The sequence below is a fragment of the Ambystoma mexicanum genome, chromosome 13, assembly GCF_040938575.1.
Source record: "Ambystoma mexicanum isolate Mex_15411 chromosome 13, UKY_AmexF1_1, whole genome shotgun sequence".
NCBI lineage: Eukaryota > Metazoa > Chordata > Amphibia > Caudata > Ambystomatidae > Ambystoma > Ambystoma mexicanum.
The window spans coordinates 792,795,484-792,812,046 of record NC_090938.1 but is presented as its reverse complement, the minus strand read 5'-3'; the positions used below and the strand labels follow the sequence as shown (position 1 = coordinate 792,812,046).

General features: G+C 50.4%; 1 protein-coding gene across 2 annotated transcripts in view; it reads right to left on the bottom strand.

Moving 5' to 3' along the window:
• Window positions 1–277: 277 nt before the first annotated feature.
• Window positions 278–16,563, bottom strand: part of LOC138521991 (uncharacterized) — a 523,182-nt gene continuing 506,896 nt past the window's right edge. The window contains exons 9-10 of one of the 2 annotated variants that reach the window (XR_011283205.1): window positions 2,210–13,400; window positions 278–2,068 (exon numbers count right to left, since the gene is read on the bottom strand). Coding sequence is in view for 1 of the 2 variants with exons in the window: in XM_069635182.1 (XP_069491283.1) it covers window positions 13,314–13,400 (87 nt within the window). In the remaining variant the exon portion in view is untranslated. Of the gene's footprint in view, window positions 13,401–16,563 lie in introns of both variants that reach the window. The other variant, XM_069635182.1, reaches the window with a different exon arrangement.

Genomic DNA, 16,563 nt, shown 5'->3' with positions numbered 1-16,563 from the left:
CTCCCCAGTGTGACTCGGGGTGTCTTCACTTCCTCGCGCTGACTTCTTGGCCTGTTTGGGGAACACGGGCGCCGAATCTGAGACAGCAAATAGCAAGGCTGGCGAGAGGCGGGGTAAAGCTGGAGACCAAGCAGGGAGTGCGGGCCACGGGTACGCACAGACTTGAGACGGCTAGGTGGTGACACTGCGGGCCACGAGCCCACCTCACCCCCCCCCCCCCCATTTGCGTTGTTGTGACCCGGCAACATCTAATCTAGAAAAACTACACGCATGCCGCTCTTTTGAATAAAGTTTATTTGTTTATTTATTACAAGTCACATCCAAGAAAGGAGACAGTCTAGGCCCACACCCTGGGCCGGTGCTTCGAGGCGCTGCGGGTCCCCCTGCATACCTCCCCGCTCTCGGAAGGTGCCCGTGGAGCAAGTGTTGAGGAATGGGGAAGGAGGGGCGTACTCACCCCAAGGCCTCTCAACTGTAATGCCCCTCAAGCAGCCCCCGTGCCCGCTGTGGGGAAGGAGTGGAGGTTGCCGTGTGGGACCGATCCTTCGCTAATTCCCCAGCCAGGCTCTGGGTTTTCCCTGGTCACTCCTGGTGGGTGGTGTAGCGACCCGCTTCTGTGTTCCCACCCGATTCGTGCTCTCTGCGTCAACTAGTCCCCTCTCTGGGGTGGGAGAGTGGGGCACCCTCTGTGCCCATTCAGTGCCGGGCCTCTCTTTGAGAGCTGGTCACCTCTGCGGAATGGGAGAGTGGGTCATTCCGTGTGACTAATCAGTGCCTGGCAACTCTGCGTGAAATTATCACCTATAGGGAATGGGAGAGTCGGTCATTGTGTGTGATCATTCAGTGCCGGGCCTCTTTGTGAGGGCTGATCGCCTCGGGGGATGGGAGAGAGTGCGTCATTCTGCGTACCTATTCAGTGCCGGGCCTCTCTGTGAGGGCTGATCGCCTCGGGGGATGGGAGAGAGCTCATTCTGTGTACCCATTCAGTGTCGCCCAAGCATAGAGCTGGGCCATGCCACAGAATGTGACGTCAGCGTGGCCCTCTGGGATTTTCTGGTGAATTTAAACTGGGATAGTGAACACTACCACTAGGCGCTTAACCTGACTGTGCTTTGTGCATTAAACGAGCAGTCTCATGGTTGAGGGCCCACATATACTCTTGTGAGGAAAGTGGTGTGGACTGGTGTGCACTTCCGACAGTTTCCTCACCAAATCCTTCCACAGCCATTTCGAGGGTGCTGGGAAGAATGGCGGGGAGGGGTCGTGACAGCAGAAACGTACATGATCGAAAAGTGGGTGCAAAAGGTGCTTTGCATCGTTAGTGTCACCAAACAGCTTATGACCTGAGTAAAAGGGCTGTGTTAAAATAAAAATGTGTGGCTCCAAGCAGGAACAACCTTAAAAATACCCTATTCTGAAACAGAAAGCATGTGGTGTGCTGACATGAAAGCCTCAGGGGTGTGCCTTATTTAGCACCTGACAAGAGCGCTAGCAACCCTCATCTTCACCGCCTCAGAGGTATTCTTCCTTTCCTCTCCTTCCCCCAGAAGCTCACTGTCTCCAGAGCTCTGGTTCTCTCTAGGCTGGACTATTGCAACAGCCTCTTTGTCAATCTGCCTGCTTCTACTCTCTGCAACTCATCCGAGACTTATCCTTGGCCTCGAGCCCAGGGATCCTATCTCTCCAGCTTTGAAATCTCTACACTGGCTGCAAGTGGCTGTGAGAATTAAGTTCAAAACCCTCTGCATTGTCCACAAGGCCTTCCGGGGCCTGGGCCTCAATACCTTCAACTTTCTCTTCCCAAATATCTTCCTTCCCAAGCTTTTCGCTCATCCGCCTCCAACTCCCTCAGGGTTAGTCGCTTCTCCAAGCAGCGAGTTGGTGGTAGATCTTTCTTCTGCTCGGGCCTCCCTCTGGAACAGCCTTCCTGCCTCCCTGAAACTTGAGGAGAATCATCTCCGGTTCCGGAAGCTCCTCAAAACCTTCCACTTTGCTTCTGCTTTCTCTCCACCTCTCCCCTGCTGAACTCCTGACTGAAACTGCACTGGTCACCTGGCCACGGTACACCCTGTTTCGGCGCCGCCGATTCGGCGCGGGCCGATTCGCTGCGGCCAGTTCGGCGCTGGGATGTTTTGGCGCAGGGATGTTTTGGGGCGCCAGCGCCAAACCGGCGGCGCCGAAACGGGGTGTACCGCAATACTCATACAACAAGTTGTGGATGAAATGTCCATTATATCCGCCATATACCATACCATAGACCATGTACCTCTGGGACCTCAGAACAAATACCCAACTCATTAACAAGTTCAGGAAAACTATTGGGACGTCATGGGCTGACCCATGTATCATGACCATTACAGTAGCCTCTACAGATAACAAGACTTGAGGCACACCTATGGTATTTTTATCTAACAGAGAAGACTGTTCCCGGAGCACTATTAGGTGCGTGCTTAGAAGTCACCAGCTCCCTCTGAGAGGCAGCAGCATTTGGAGATCAGAGCCACTTCAGGCAGAGCGATTACGTTGTAAAGAACCCACGGCCAGTTCGGCGCGGGTTCTGTGCGGCCAGTTCGCGGACAGGCCAGTTCGGCGCAAGGCCAGTTCGGCGCAGGTTCTGTGCAGCCAGTTCGGCGTGGGCTGCTGCGCCGAACCGGCCGCGCCAAATAGTCCCGCACCAAATCGGCCGTGCCAAATCGTCCTGCTCCGCCTGGCCACCCTCTGATCTCGGGCCCAGGTCCCCTCCCCCGCCAGTTGTACACTTCCCTCCATAGCAACCCCTGTGTTTGAGGACTGTTTTCTGTATCCCTACAGTCTCCTAACAGCACTTACCACCAGCTGGCCGCAACTTTTACTTATTGCTTACTTATTCTATTTATCGTATGGTCGATGTCACTTGGCCTAGTAAGATCGTTGTCTCTGTCTTCCCTTTGTTGCCCCTCCCTTGCCTCGTAGCACATTGAAACACTTCTGTACAGGCGCGTTATAAATGCCACGTCATTTCACTAATGCTGGGCGGACGCATGAAGGGGCGTCTCTGAGTAAAGTCCTTGTTTTACATGTAAGTACAGCACCCGTGAGGTGTCCCTCACACCTAGCGCACAAGCTTTTCTTTTGTAATGAAGGCCTGTCCCATTCTGCAGCGCCACTTTTCTTATTTACTGCAAGCTCAAGGGCACGTTGCTAAATCAGAGCTGTGGCTGTGTTAGAAGTGCCACAATGTAATTGGTGCGCATGCTGGCTCCACAAAGACAAGAGTTCATCAACTTGTACCACTGGAAAGCAGGACACCACACCTGACCCCCCCCCCCCTCCCCTGTGTTTCCAACCACCTCAGACTGGTGGTGCTGAAAACTGGGTAGACTAACTTTATCCCGAGCCCAGAATCCGGCCTAAAGATATGTCTACCTTGCAAGGCTGCATGTCCTCTGCAGTACTTCCATGGCGCAGACATGCAGGGAGACATGAGGGAGAAAGTAGATTTAATGAAGTCCTAACACATTAGTGGCTGCTTTACTGTGGGCTCGCTCTGCCATCTAGTGGCCAGTGTTTGTATTTTATATTTCAAGACAGTTACAGACATTTCATTATTTTAAAGAAAAAAGCGAACACTTTGGAATGAATGGCGGCTGTGTTCTACACCAACGACCACGGTGCCGTACATTAGCACCTAATTTTGTAGGTTAAAACGTGATGCTGGGCGGTTGCGAGGACTGCTGCGAGCCGTAAAGCTAGAACCCGGATAGGTGAGTAGAAGTGGCAGATTAGATCCCAAAACGCCACTTTTCGTTTACGAGCACATCTTGCGCAGTGAAAAGTGTCGTTCCTGCCCTGACTGTGCCTGGAAGGAGCCTTTAGATTTTGATGGTTAACTGTGCTATGCTTGTGAAGCGCAACTTCACAGTTTCTTTGGCTTCTTGGAGCTGACTGAAGGGTTGGCAACCCGTGGCTCGCCAGATATGTTGGACTGTGACTCCCATGATCCTCCACCATTGACTCTGCTGGCTAGGGCTGATGGGAGGTGTAGTCCTAAACCTCTGGAGCGCTAAAGGATGCGGTATGATGGGAGTATGCCTTCGGTGGAGCAGCGTTCCTTCCGGCTTTGGGCCTTTCCTCCATGTCTGGGTGCAATGGGCTGTGGCAGCGTGGTTTAATCGCCTAGTGACCTGCGGTTGTGTGGAGGTGTATAGGGGGGGATTGTTATTCTGGGCACGAGGCTCTTGTCCTTGGGCCGGTGAGATGTGCACGTTTGCGTTGTTGCGAGGTTGTCAACTTGTGTGGGCTGCAGTAGTGTTGGGGATGGTGACTGGCGGCATGCTTGATGGCATCCTTTCTGGTTGGTGGCAGATGTTAGGATATTGGTTGAGGGAAGATGGCAGGGGACTAGTTGGTGAAGGATGGCAAGGCTGGTCAGCAGAGGATGGCGGTTTGTGATTGGTGGAAAATGGCAGGGTTTTGGAATGACGGCAGCAGATGGCAAGGTTGATCAATTACGGAAGGGGTCTACAACATCTGGCTTTCCAGATGTTTTGGACTACTCCCACAATGGATGGCCAGTATAGACAATGGTGAGGGAATCAAGGGAGTTATAGTCCAAAACATTGAGAGCCAACAGGTTGCAGAGCCCCAAGTTAAGGATTGCAGGGTATTGCTTGATGGAAGTTGGCAGGGCTTGGTCTGTGAGGGGTGGCAGGGTATTAATCAGCAGAGCATGGCAGAGTATTGGTTGGTAGAAGTTGGCAGGGTTTGGTCTGTGAGGGGTGGCAGGGTATTAATCAGCAGAGCATGTCGGAGTATTGGTTGGTGGAAGATGGCAGGGCTTGGTCTGTGAGGGGTGGCAGGCTATTGATCATTGGAGAGACGCAGAGTATTTATTGGTTGGTAGAAGTTGGCAGGGCTTGGTCTGTGAGGGGTGGCAGGGTATTAATCAGCAGAGCATGGCAGAGTAGTGGCTGCTGGAAGATGACAGGGCTTGGTCTGTGAGGGGTGGCAGGCTATTGATCATTGGAGAGTGGCAGAGTTTTGGTTTGTAGAAGGTGGCAGGGCTTGGTCTGTGAGGGGTGGCAGGGTATTAATCAGCAGAGCATGGCAGAGTAGTGGTTGGTGGAAGATGGCAGGGCTTGGTCTGTGATGGGTGGCAGGCTATTGATCATTGGAGAGTGGCAGAGTATTGGTTTGTAGAAGGTGGCAGGGCTTGGTCTGTGAGGGGTGGCAGGGTATTAATCAGCAGAGCATGGCAGAGTAGTGGTTGGTGGAAGATGGCAGGGCTTAGTCTGCGAGGGGTGGCAAGGTATTGGTTGGTGGAAGATGGCAGGGCTTTGTTTGGTGAGGGATAGCAGGCTATTGATCAGTGGAGCATGGCGGGGTATTGGTTGGTAGAAGTTGGCAGGGCTTGGTCTGTGAGAGGTAGCAGGGTATTAATAAGCAGAGCATGGCAGAGTATTGGTTGGTAGAAGTTGGAAGGGCTGGGCCTGTGATGGGTGGCAGGTTAGCATGGCCGAGTATTGGTTGGTGGAAGATGGCAGGGCTTTGTTTGGTGAGAGATAGCGAGCTATTGATCAGTGGAGCATGGCAGAGTATTGGTTGGTGGAAGATGGCAGGGGGTCGCAGAGTATTAATTTCTGGAAGATGGCATGGTTTTGCACCGTGAAGGAGGGCATCACCTTGGTCAGTGGAAGATGGCAAGGCGTTTGTTGATGAAGGTTAACAGTGTTTTGATCAGTGGATGGAGGCAGCGTATTGATGGGGAAAGGATGGCAGGGTATTTATGGAGAGGTGAAAAGTCAGGCTATTGATTGATGAAGGATGGCAGGGTTCTAATTGGCGTGGTCTGCTACGGTAATGACTGGTGAAGGATGGCAGCGTGTTGGATGGGGGGGTTGCATGGGTTTGATCGCTGAAGGATGGCAGTTTATTGGTTGGTGAAGGATAGCTGGGTAATGACTGATAGAAGATGGCACAGTTTCTTGGTCTTGATTGGTGGAGGATGGACGGGTCTTAGTCCGTGAAGGATGTCAGGGTACTGATTGGTGAAAGGTAGCAGGGTACTGATTGGTGAAAGGTAGCAGGGTTTTAATCGGTGGAGGATGTCACGATAGTGATTGGTGGAGGATGGCAGTGTGCTGATTGGGGAGAGGTGGCCTGGTTTTAATCACTGGAGGATGGCAGGTTATTGGTCAGAAAGGGATGGCAGGGTAATGATTGGTGAAGGATAGCATAGTATTGGTCAATGAAGGATAGCTGGGTATTGGGCGGTGAAGGATGGTAGAACAGTGATTGGTGGTCCATGGCAGAGTGTTGTTGATCAGGGTATTGATTGGTGGAGAATGGTGAAAGCATGTTGACTGCAGATGGGGGGCAGGGCTTTGATCAGTGATGGATAGATAGCAAGTATTGGTCAGAAGGTAGGATGGAGATTGCTGGAAGATGTCAGAGTGTTGATTGCAGGGGATGGCAAGGTATTGATTGGTGAAAGGTGTCAGGGTATTCATCAGTGGCATATGGTAGGATATTGGTCGGTGAATGATAGCAGAGTATTGATCGGATGGTGGGATAATGACTGATGGAAGAAGACAGTGTGCTGGCCATTCTTCAGTGGAGGATGGCAGAGAATTGATTGGTGAATAGTGGCAGAGTATTGATCGGTGCAGGATATTGAATAGTGGCTGGATAAATTGCATTGGGACTCCTGCTCCCGCTTTCCCACTCTCACTCTGACCGGCCTCCCTTCGCCCTGCGTCCGCACCCACCTCTGAGGCAAAAAACCCTGGGGTCATCTTCGACTCCTTTCTCTCCTTCTCCACTCACATTTCGGACATCTCTGAAAAGTGCAACTACCAGCTACACCTCCTCAGAGGTACTCTTCCTTTTCTCACCTTCCCCCAGTAGCTCACTGTCTTTAGAGCCCTGGTTCTCTCAAAGCTTGACTACTGCAACAGCCTCTTTCTCAACCTCCCTGCCTCTACCTTGTGCCTTCTGCAACTTATCCAGAACAGAAATGCAGGACTTATCCTTGGCCTCAAGCCCAGGGACCGCATCTCTCCAGCACTGAAATCCGTCCACTGGCTCCCCGTGGCTGCAAGGATCAAGTTCAAGACTCCCTGCATTGTCCACAAGGCTTTCTGGGGCCTGGGACCTACCTATCTGCAACGTTGCCTACCTAAATACTGTCCTTCCCGAGCTCTACGCTCATCTACCTCCAACCTTCTGCGAGTAAGCTGGTTCTCCAAGCATATATTTGGAGGGAGATCTTTATCCTCTGCCGGGGCCTCCCTATGGAATAGCCTCCCTGCCGCACTCCATCTTGAGCCTGATCTCCTTAAGTTCCGGAAACTCCTTAAGACATACATCTTCTCCTTTTCCCTCTCTCTCCCACTTCCCTGCTAACCTTTCTCTCTGCTCTATTCCTCTTTCCTTCCTTTTACCCGCAGCCTGCTGACTGGCCGCCTGGTGTACCTCAGAGTCTCACAGGTTCCGGACACTCTCACCAGTCCGTTCGCACTTGTCTCTGGGCCTTGCACTTGCCTCATCGCTACTGCACTTGGTCAATGACCCATGAAAGTGGCATCTCTCAGCACCTACCCCAGCTTCTGACTGACTGGGTACACTTGATCCCCCCTACCGCCACACCCCCTGCACTTATCTCCCCCTCCTTCATCCGCCTGCGCACTTGCACGATCTGAATGCACCATGCCTTGAAGATCGTCTGTTTTTCCCTTGTCTCCCCCCCTTGCATGGTGGCGCCTCAATGCACTTGGAAAAACTGCAGAATCATCGTAAGACCTATTTGCTGTTATGTACACCGTTAATTGTATTATATGCACTTGTTCCATGCACCCGCTCAGCCCGTGCAGACTTTTATCGTTCAGAAATTCAAGGGCTCTGAATGACTGTTGTTATTTCCTTTTGTTCCCTCCCTCTTTGAGCACTTTGAAACACTCGCTTTGTGTATAGGCGCTTTACAAATAAACAATAGCATACCATATTAGTCGGAGAAGGTAACAAAGTGTTGGTCAGATGGTAGAATGCTGATTGATGGATGATGGCAGAGTATTGATCGGGGAGGGGTGGCAGGATATTGATGGGTGAAGGATACAAGGGTTGGATTGGTGGAGGATGGCATGGTACTGATTGGTGGCAGTACATTGGTCGGTGAAGGATAGCAGAGAATTGGTTTGTGAAGGACAGCAGGTATTGGTTGGTAAAGGATAGCAGGCATTGGTCAGTGAAGGATAGGCATTGGTCGGTGATAGATAGCAGGTATTGGTTGGTGAAGCAGGTATTGATCAGTGAAGGAGGTATTGGTCGGTGAAGGATAGCAGGTATTGGTCGGTGAAGGATAGCAGGCATTGGTTGGTGAAAGATAGTAGAGTATTGGTTGGTGAAGCAGGTATTGATCAGTGAAGGAGGTATTGGTCGGTGAAGGATAGCAGGTATTGATCGGTGAAGGATAGCAGGTATTGGTTGGTGAAGCATAGCAGGCATTGGTCGGTGAAGAACAGTAGAATATTGGTCAGATGGTAGGAGTGATTGGTGGAAGGTGGCAGTGTTGACCAAGACATGGGATATTACCCAATGCTGAGCCCTATTGGTGATTTGTCTGCTCAAGCAAACACAAACAGGGTGGCAAGGAGAAAGCCGGACATTTTGGCGGGTCCCTTTTGATCGTGGCCAGCAGGGTGCAGGGACCGATCCATGCCTGTATGTTGTTTCCTTAAATATACTGTTATTCTAAGCACTGACAAATGCACTGTTTGGATGCCGTTTCAACGCAGCGTGGTTGGCACAGGTCCACCTTTGGCATGCCTTGTTGGCTGCCACAAGCAGGGCGCAGGGACCGAACACCTTGCAGCGCTGATCCAAAACACTGCACTTATTCGTGTTTTGGATGACACTAGATTCAAGAAACAGTGCTTTGTGGTGTTAGGTCCCGCCTGCACCAAACTGGATGCGTCGAACAGGGCTCGCTGAAGGGGGGCCGAATATGTATGAGGCATGGGCAAATGGCCAGTGCAGAAAGGCCCAGGCCAAAATGTTCTACTTCGTGGTAGGGGACCCCGTGTTCTATTCCTGAGGCACTATTGGCACCCTGTGGTAACACTGGTGCACTGCCCAGAACACTTGGGAGGCATTCCCAGTGGTCAGCATGGACCTTAAGGCTTACCCCGCACAAGAGAGCATTGGGACCAAATGGGTCTAGCATCGACAGCGGGTTCTAGAGGGTGGCCACCATCCATGGTTTGCCACCTATCTGGGCATGTGTGGAAGACGCAGCGAGGAAACACTCTGTAAACAAGCAGCGCACAATCGGAAAACACTGGCTCAATTTGGAAGCACGGGGCACCCACTCTCTTTAAGCAAGCAGTACACCATCTATACACACAGCCTCACTACAGAAACCTTGGCCTCAAGTTACTGTGCAGGCATTTGGCACACCAGGTGCACCCTCCATCTTGTAAACAAGAATTGCACAATCTATAGACAAAGATGTACTTTGCAAACTGTAAGCTCTGATGCTGCAAGAACATAGCATGCAATTGATAGCTTGTAAACAAGCATCACTGCATCTGTAAATGCAGGCTCTCTTGGTAAGCATTTTGCACACGTGGTGCACCCTGTACCTTGTAAACAAGAAGCACACCCTCTGTATACTCTAGCTCACGCTAGAAGCGTGTGGCACATGCACTGCAAACTATACATTGTAAACAAGAAGCACACCATCTGTAAACTCTGGCTCACACTAGAAGCGTGTGGCACATGCACTGCAATCTATACATTGTAAACAAGAAGCACACCAACAACTCGGGCTCACACTAGAAGCATGTGGCACATGCACTGCAATCTACACATAGTAAACAAGAAGCACACCATCTGTAAACTCGAGCTCACACTAGAAGCACGTGGCACATGCACTGCAATCTATACATTGTAAACAAGAAGCACACCAACAACTCGGGCTCACACTAGAAGCATGTGGCACATGCACTGCAATCTACACATAGTAAACAAGAAGCACACCATCTGTAAACTCGGGCTCACACTAGAAACATGTGGCACATGCACTGCAATCTATACATAGTAAACAAGAAGCACACCACATATAAACTATGGCTCACTCTATAAGCATATGGGACGTTCTGTGTAATCTAAGCCTTATACACAAGAAGCACACCACCTGTGTACTCGGCCTCATTCTATAAGCACGTGGGACATGTATTGAAATCTATAGCCTGTAAACAAGAAGCACATCATAATATGTACACTCAGCTACGCTCTACACGAACATGACTCATGCAGTGCAATCTACGCCTTGCAAACAACAAGCACACTATCTGCACACTCGAGCTGCCTCTTTAAGCACATGCATTGTAATATATGCCTTGTAAACATGAAGCACACCACTTGCACACTTGGGCTTACTCCGCAATCATGTGGCATGTGCAGTACAACCCATACCTTGCAAACAAGAAGCAAGCTACCTGTAAACTGAGGCCGTTCTGCAACCATGTGGCTCATGCAATCCAGCAAACTCCTTATAAACAAAAAGCAAGTTTAACTTAAGCACCAGCTCGCTAAGCGGGATCATCGCCACATTCTGCAGTTATGTGGCGCACAGAGAATTATCAGCATCCTATAAGCAAGCAACCCATTACCTGTAAAAGGCTTATTCTGCAAACTGGATCCACTCATTCTGTAAGCATGTTGCACCCAGTGTGCCACACACTCTGCAAACAAGCCCCAGGTAATCTATATGCATCGTCCCAGCGCCGAAAGCTTAACTCTGCAAGCATGTTGCACACACAGTCATAAACATACAGTAAGAATCGGAACATTTGAGGCCCCTCACGAAAACAACCACGTAGCACACGCAATGGAAGAAACACACTGTAAGAAAGCAGCACACTCTGTAAACATAGGCTCATACTGGCACTTAATCGTCAAGTAACCACCTGAAAACATGGAGCTTGCAATCATTAAGCACAGGTTCCAATTGCAAGCTTCTCAAACAGCACACATCATATACCATCAAAATAATATCTTGTAAACAAACAGGATGGCAGCTGTAACCACAGTTCCACTTTGCAAGCTTTGTGTACTTGCTCCGCAAGCATGTGGCAGAATTAATACAACTAATACGTCCTAATCAAGCTGCATGCAATTTGAGCTGCATGTACTTTGTAAACACAGCTTTATGTGCTTACTCAGCAAGCAAGCCACACATAGTTCTCCAAACCCTGTACGCAAGCAGCAGTTAATCTGTAAACAAGGACCAATATTTCAGGCGGAACACCCTATTGTGTATTCATTTTGCACTCAAAATACAACAAACATGTCATTGCAGGCAGCATGCAAATGTAAACAATGGATCCCTCTGTAAACATGTGGCACACACTGAGCAAAAGACGCGCTGCAAGCAGGTGGCACATAATATAAACCATAGACCCTGTCAACAAAGCTCTTGCAAGCTTTGCATATTGGTTCTGTCTGCTGGCTTTCAGCCCCATCCATGCAAGCATATTTAACACAAAACGCAAATGATATCTTGTAAACAAGGGACAGGCCAACTGCAAACTCAGGCTCACTTACCACATTTCAGGCACTTACACTGCATCTAGGTGGCACACATTGCATCAAAGACCCAGTAAGCAAGCAACACACAATCTGTAAATACAGCCTTCTCTACAATCTTTAGGCACTTACTCGGCATGGGATGTGAGGCACACACAGCAGCAAGCACTTTACAAACAAGTACTGTAAATGCAGTTGCACTCTGAAATCTTTAGGCATGTGGCCCACACAAGGCACAGTGTAAACAAGCTATGTGCATTTTGTAAACAAGCGGATTCAGCAAGCTTGGAGCCTCTTACTGTGCAAGCATTTTGCAAGCACAACATAAGGAATTGATATGTCAGCAAGCAGCATGCTTGAGGCACTAAATCTGCAAACCATACACATCCCGGCTGCTGCGTAGCACACAACTCTGACAATTTGAGAAATGTGGTTGCACAGCCACACTTTAAACACACAGCACGAACTTTTCAAGCATTCAATGCATCAGTTGTGCTGGTCTCCAGCATGCACTCTGCAAGCAGCAGTTTCTGTGCAGGCACAGTGAGGTTTGCGATCTGGTAGCAAGCAGGATGTTCTGTGCAGTCATGACACAGTCTGTGTAATACGCAGGCAACCTTGTGAAGGACGCACTACACACACGAATGTACTTACTGTGCAAACCTGATACGTGGCACCCAAAGGGCCTTGCGTAAGGGAAGCCACAGTGCAGTGTACTGAGCAAAGCTTTGGCAAGAATAGGGCACAGGGGAGCAGGATAGAAGCCTCCCCTTAGCCACCTGCAGCAATTCACCAGGGGGATTCCAAAGTGTAGACGATTGTGCTTACACCCTCGTCACTTCTTATGCATTCAATACTAACTGCAGTGTTACGCACAGCGCCCTGTCTAGAGCGTGCTAATCAGACAGTTTCTCAGATAGAAATGGCCTTGGTCTACGTGTAATGTCTATTCACACCTGCAACCTCCCAGGTACCGATAGTGTCACATTTGGAAACTGATCTCACATTTTGTAAAGTTGCTTCCTGCGGAAACGCACGTCTACTTCCCCAATAAGTTAATTATGAGGACTTCTAAAGCAACATACTGACACAGTGAGGCTCCTTGGCACCAGTGGAGCCCCTTGAAGACATGTCTGCCTGTATGCCTGCAGCTCTCCCCCCCCAACTGCGCCCTAACATCTTCAGAGTCAACGCACAGCTTTTGATGCAGCCATTTTTCCAAATGGGATTAAAAGCTGCTCAGATACAGAGCTATTACGGACCCACAGACGTGCTACTTGACCATTTTGAACAAAAAATGATATTTCAATTATAAAAAATAACAATTGTGAGGTGTGTAGTTGCTTGTACTGCTGAGGCAGCGTATGCATGAGGCTGCAGAACAGGGGACCCCATGAGTGCAGGGATAAGGGCTTTGTACAGGATAGGGAGCTGCTTAGGGCTGGGTTTCCACAGTCTTGGGAGAGCGGTGAGGTAGGCAAGGCACGGCTGGAACGAGACGTTGAACAAGCACCACAGAACAGCACCGAAAGCGACACGTACCATGACTACCATGGCCCCACCATTGCTCTCACGACCCAACTTACATGGCTTACACACACCCACAGAACAAGAGCACATGAAGAATAGGGCGCTTTACTGAGTGCCCGCCGCCGCATGCAAGGCCGCCATGGTTGACGATGAGTGGGTTGGGGGGCCCTTCTCCGCCATGCCCCCGAAAGTTAGGCTGCGGTCACTGCACCCCACCGCTACTTCAAGCTCAGACCATGGTGGCGTGGGGCTGAGCGCATCGCTGAGTCAAAGAAGAGCGGGTTGTGGATTTCCATTTCACCGGTCTGTGGTGAGGAAGAAAAAGAGGTTACTAGCGGTGGTGATCGCCCGTGTGAGCCTGCACTCTTACTGTCTGTGTGTACATGGGCTGTGACTGCCTGCTACATGAAACCCTGCTGTGTACGCCTGTGCTGTCACTGCATGTGTATGCTTGCTATATGACCCTCCTGGTATGCCTGGCCTGAAAGTGCCTGTGTGTGTGCCTCTTCTATGACTGCCTGTATGTACCTGCACTGTGACTGATTGCATGTGCCGGCCTTGTGAGCATGTGTGTTCCTGAGCTGTGGCTTCCTGTGTCCTGGCTTTGTAACTGCCTGTGAGTACCTGTGGCCCTTGCGTATACCTGGCTTACCTCCTGCTTCCCATCGCCCCCTCCTATACTGTACTTGGCATCTCAGGTGCCACACTGCAAGGCGCATAGTCTTGGATTTTACGAGCTAGCCATATCCGCATTAGTAGAGTTTCTTGTTGAGCGATTGAGCCCGTTTTAATAAATGCAAATAATACCTGCACTGTGGAATTCCGTGCTTGCCTGCTCCATGACAGAGTGGCAGCTGAGATACTCTTAAAGGGTTTCTCAGAGGGTTTCAAGATACCAAGCTACAATGTTCTCAGTAGGGTGGTCCCAAAATACTTGAAGTCAGCAGCCATAGAACCAGAGATAGTAGATTTTCTTTTAAAAAAGGAGATACATCTAGGTAGGATAGAGGGGCCCTTCACAGTGCCCCCATCCAAGGAATTTGTGATTTCCTCCCTAGGGGTGGTCCCAAAGAAGGAAGAGGGGCAATTCCAATCAATTCCCCATCTCTCTTACCCTAAGGGTGGTAAATAGTGGGCTTGATCCAGACCAGTGTTCGGTGGGTTACACTTCCTTCATAGAGGCACTCACTCGACCTGGTGAAGGAAGCGGGCAGAGGATCTCTGTATGGTGGACATCGAGTCCACATTCTGTATATTGCCAGTCCAACCTGAGAGTTTCGGGTTGTTGGGGCTCCAGTTTCGACAAGTGCATGCCTGTGGGCTGCGCTATCTAGTGCCACTACTTTGAACTGTTCAGCACCTTCATGCAGCGGGGAATGAGAAAAAGAAGTGCAAGGGATATAGTGGCGCGCTACCTGGATGATTTTCTGTTTGTGTGGAGAAAAGGTGAAGAAGACTGTGAGACGGTGCTAAACACCTTTGAACAACCGGCAGAACATCTAGGTGTCCCTCTGGCCGAAAATAAAACAGGCCAACCACGAACCTGACATTACCGGGTATTCAGATTGACACCACTGAGGGGCTCTGCAGGCTCCCAGCAGAGAAAATAGACCAGTTTATGAAGGCGGTGCAAGGGATGGGGAAAAAAGAGAAGGCAACCTTAGCAGAGTTGCAGAAGCTGATGGGGCAACTCAACTTTGCAGGCCGGTTGATCCCGGCAGGCTGGGTATTTGCGAGAAGGCTCTCCCAGAAAACGGTGGGGTTGGCGCAGGCATATCACCACATGTGTCTGGGGACAGGAGTGAAGAGAGACCTCCAGGCCTGGGAGAGTTTCCTGGAATCCTACAATGGGGTGTCCGTACAGAGGGAGCTATGGCAGTCTAGCGAGGAGATAGAGCTGTTCACAGATGCTTTAGGAGGTGTGGGATTCGGACTGTTTCAGGCAGGAGCTGGTGCGCAAGTGCATGGCCAGGGGCATGGAAGGAGGAAAGGCTGATGGTGAACATAACATTCCTGGAGCTGTTTCCCTTTGCAGTCAGCTTCCAGACATGGCAGGAGTGGTTGACCAATAAGAAAATCACATCGTGGTGCGATAACCACGCAGTGGTACAGGTGGTGAATAGCGGCACTGCGATCTTCCCTTTAGTGCGTGCCCTTATGAGGTTCTTGACGCTTACCTGGCTGAGACTGAACACGGAGGTGAGGGCGAGGCATTTTCCAGGTGTGCAGAACAGCATAGCTGACACTTTGTCTCATTTGCGGTGGCAGAGATTCAGGCAGCTCGCACCGGAGGCAGAAGAGGAGGTGTCAGAGATGCTGGAGTGGCTCTGGGGGATAGCAAGGATGTTCTAAGGAACCTTGTGGACATTTTGGTGGCTCCAGGTACATTGCAGTGGTACAAGGGGCATTGGGATAGTTTTCTGACAATAACAAAGCCCAGTGGAGCAGTTGGAGAGCAGGGCATTAAGAAGTGCATAAAAAAGGCCTGCAGGGCAAAGAGAAGCAGGCCGTGGAGATCAACCACCTTAGCATAGGTGGTTTTCTTCTGCGGGACCAGATGAGAACCAGGAAGCGAGGTTATAAAGGCAGCCATGATAGGGTGGGGGAGGATGGAAGGAAGGGAGACAGATCACAGGCGTCCCATCACCTTCCAGGATCTGTCAGGTATAATGAGCGAGACCGCAGTCGCATGTAAAGGTGGTTGTGAGACAAAACTCTAAAGAGCGGCTTTCAGCGTAGCCTTTTTTTGGGGTCTTTAGGGTTAGCGAACGTGCTGCGGCTAACAAGGCAAGTGATGGCAAGGGGGGCCTCGGGGAGGCTGACATGGAGCTGAAGGGGCAGGAGGTGGTCATTCTACTGAGGAGTTCAAAGACAGATCAGACAGAAAAAGGGCAATAGATCCGACTGTACTGCATAAGAGAAGGTAGCTGCTGCCCTGAATGTCTGCTAAGCAGTTTCCTGGCCACTAGACCCAGAGGCGCAAGGAATCTGTTGGTCCACATTGACGGGCTGCCTCTAACAGTGTTTCACTTCAAGGCAGTGTTGAGCATGTTATTGAGAAGATTGGGCAGGGAGCGTAAACAGTACGACACCCACTCTTTCATAATAGGAGCAGCCACCGTGGCAGCAGGAGCAGGGGCAAGCGTCCAGGGGATAAAGGAGATCAGGCGATGGAAATTAGGGGCCTATTAAAAGTACATTAGGGCTGATAAGATTTAGAGCTCGCCATTGATGGTTGTATATCTTTGTCTCCCCTCATGCTAGAGGACGCCACATGTGACAGAAAGGTGCAGCGGAATGGGCGAACGTCAGTAGGAGTGGAAGAAAGAGGGCCTTGAGTAATACTGACATCCTTTGGTTTGGTAAGGAAGGAATGCGATGGGATGAAATGGATAAAACAATGGCAAACTTGATCAAAGGGGAGGCCTCCCCTGGCATAATAATACTCCACTCAATTGCCAGAGGGCA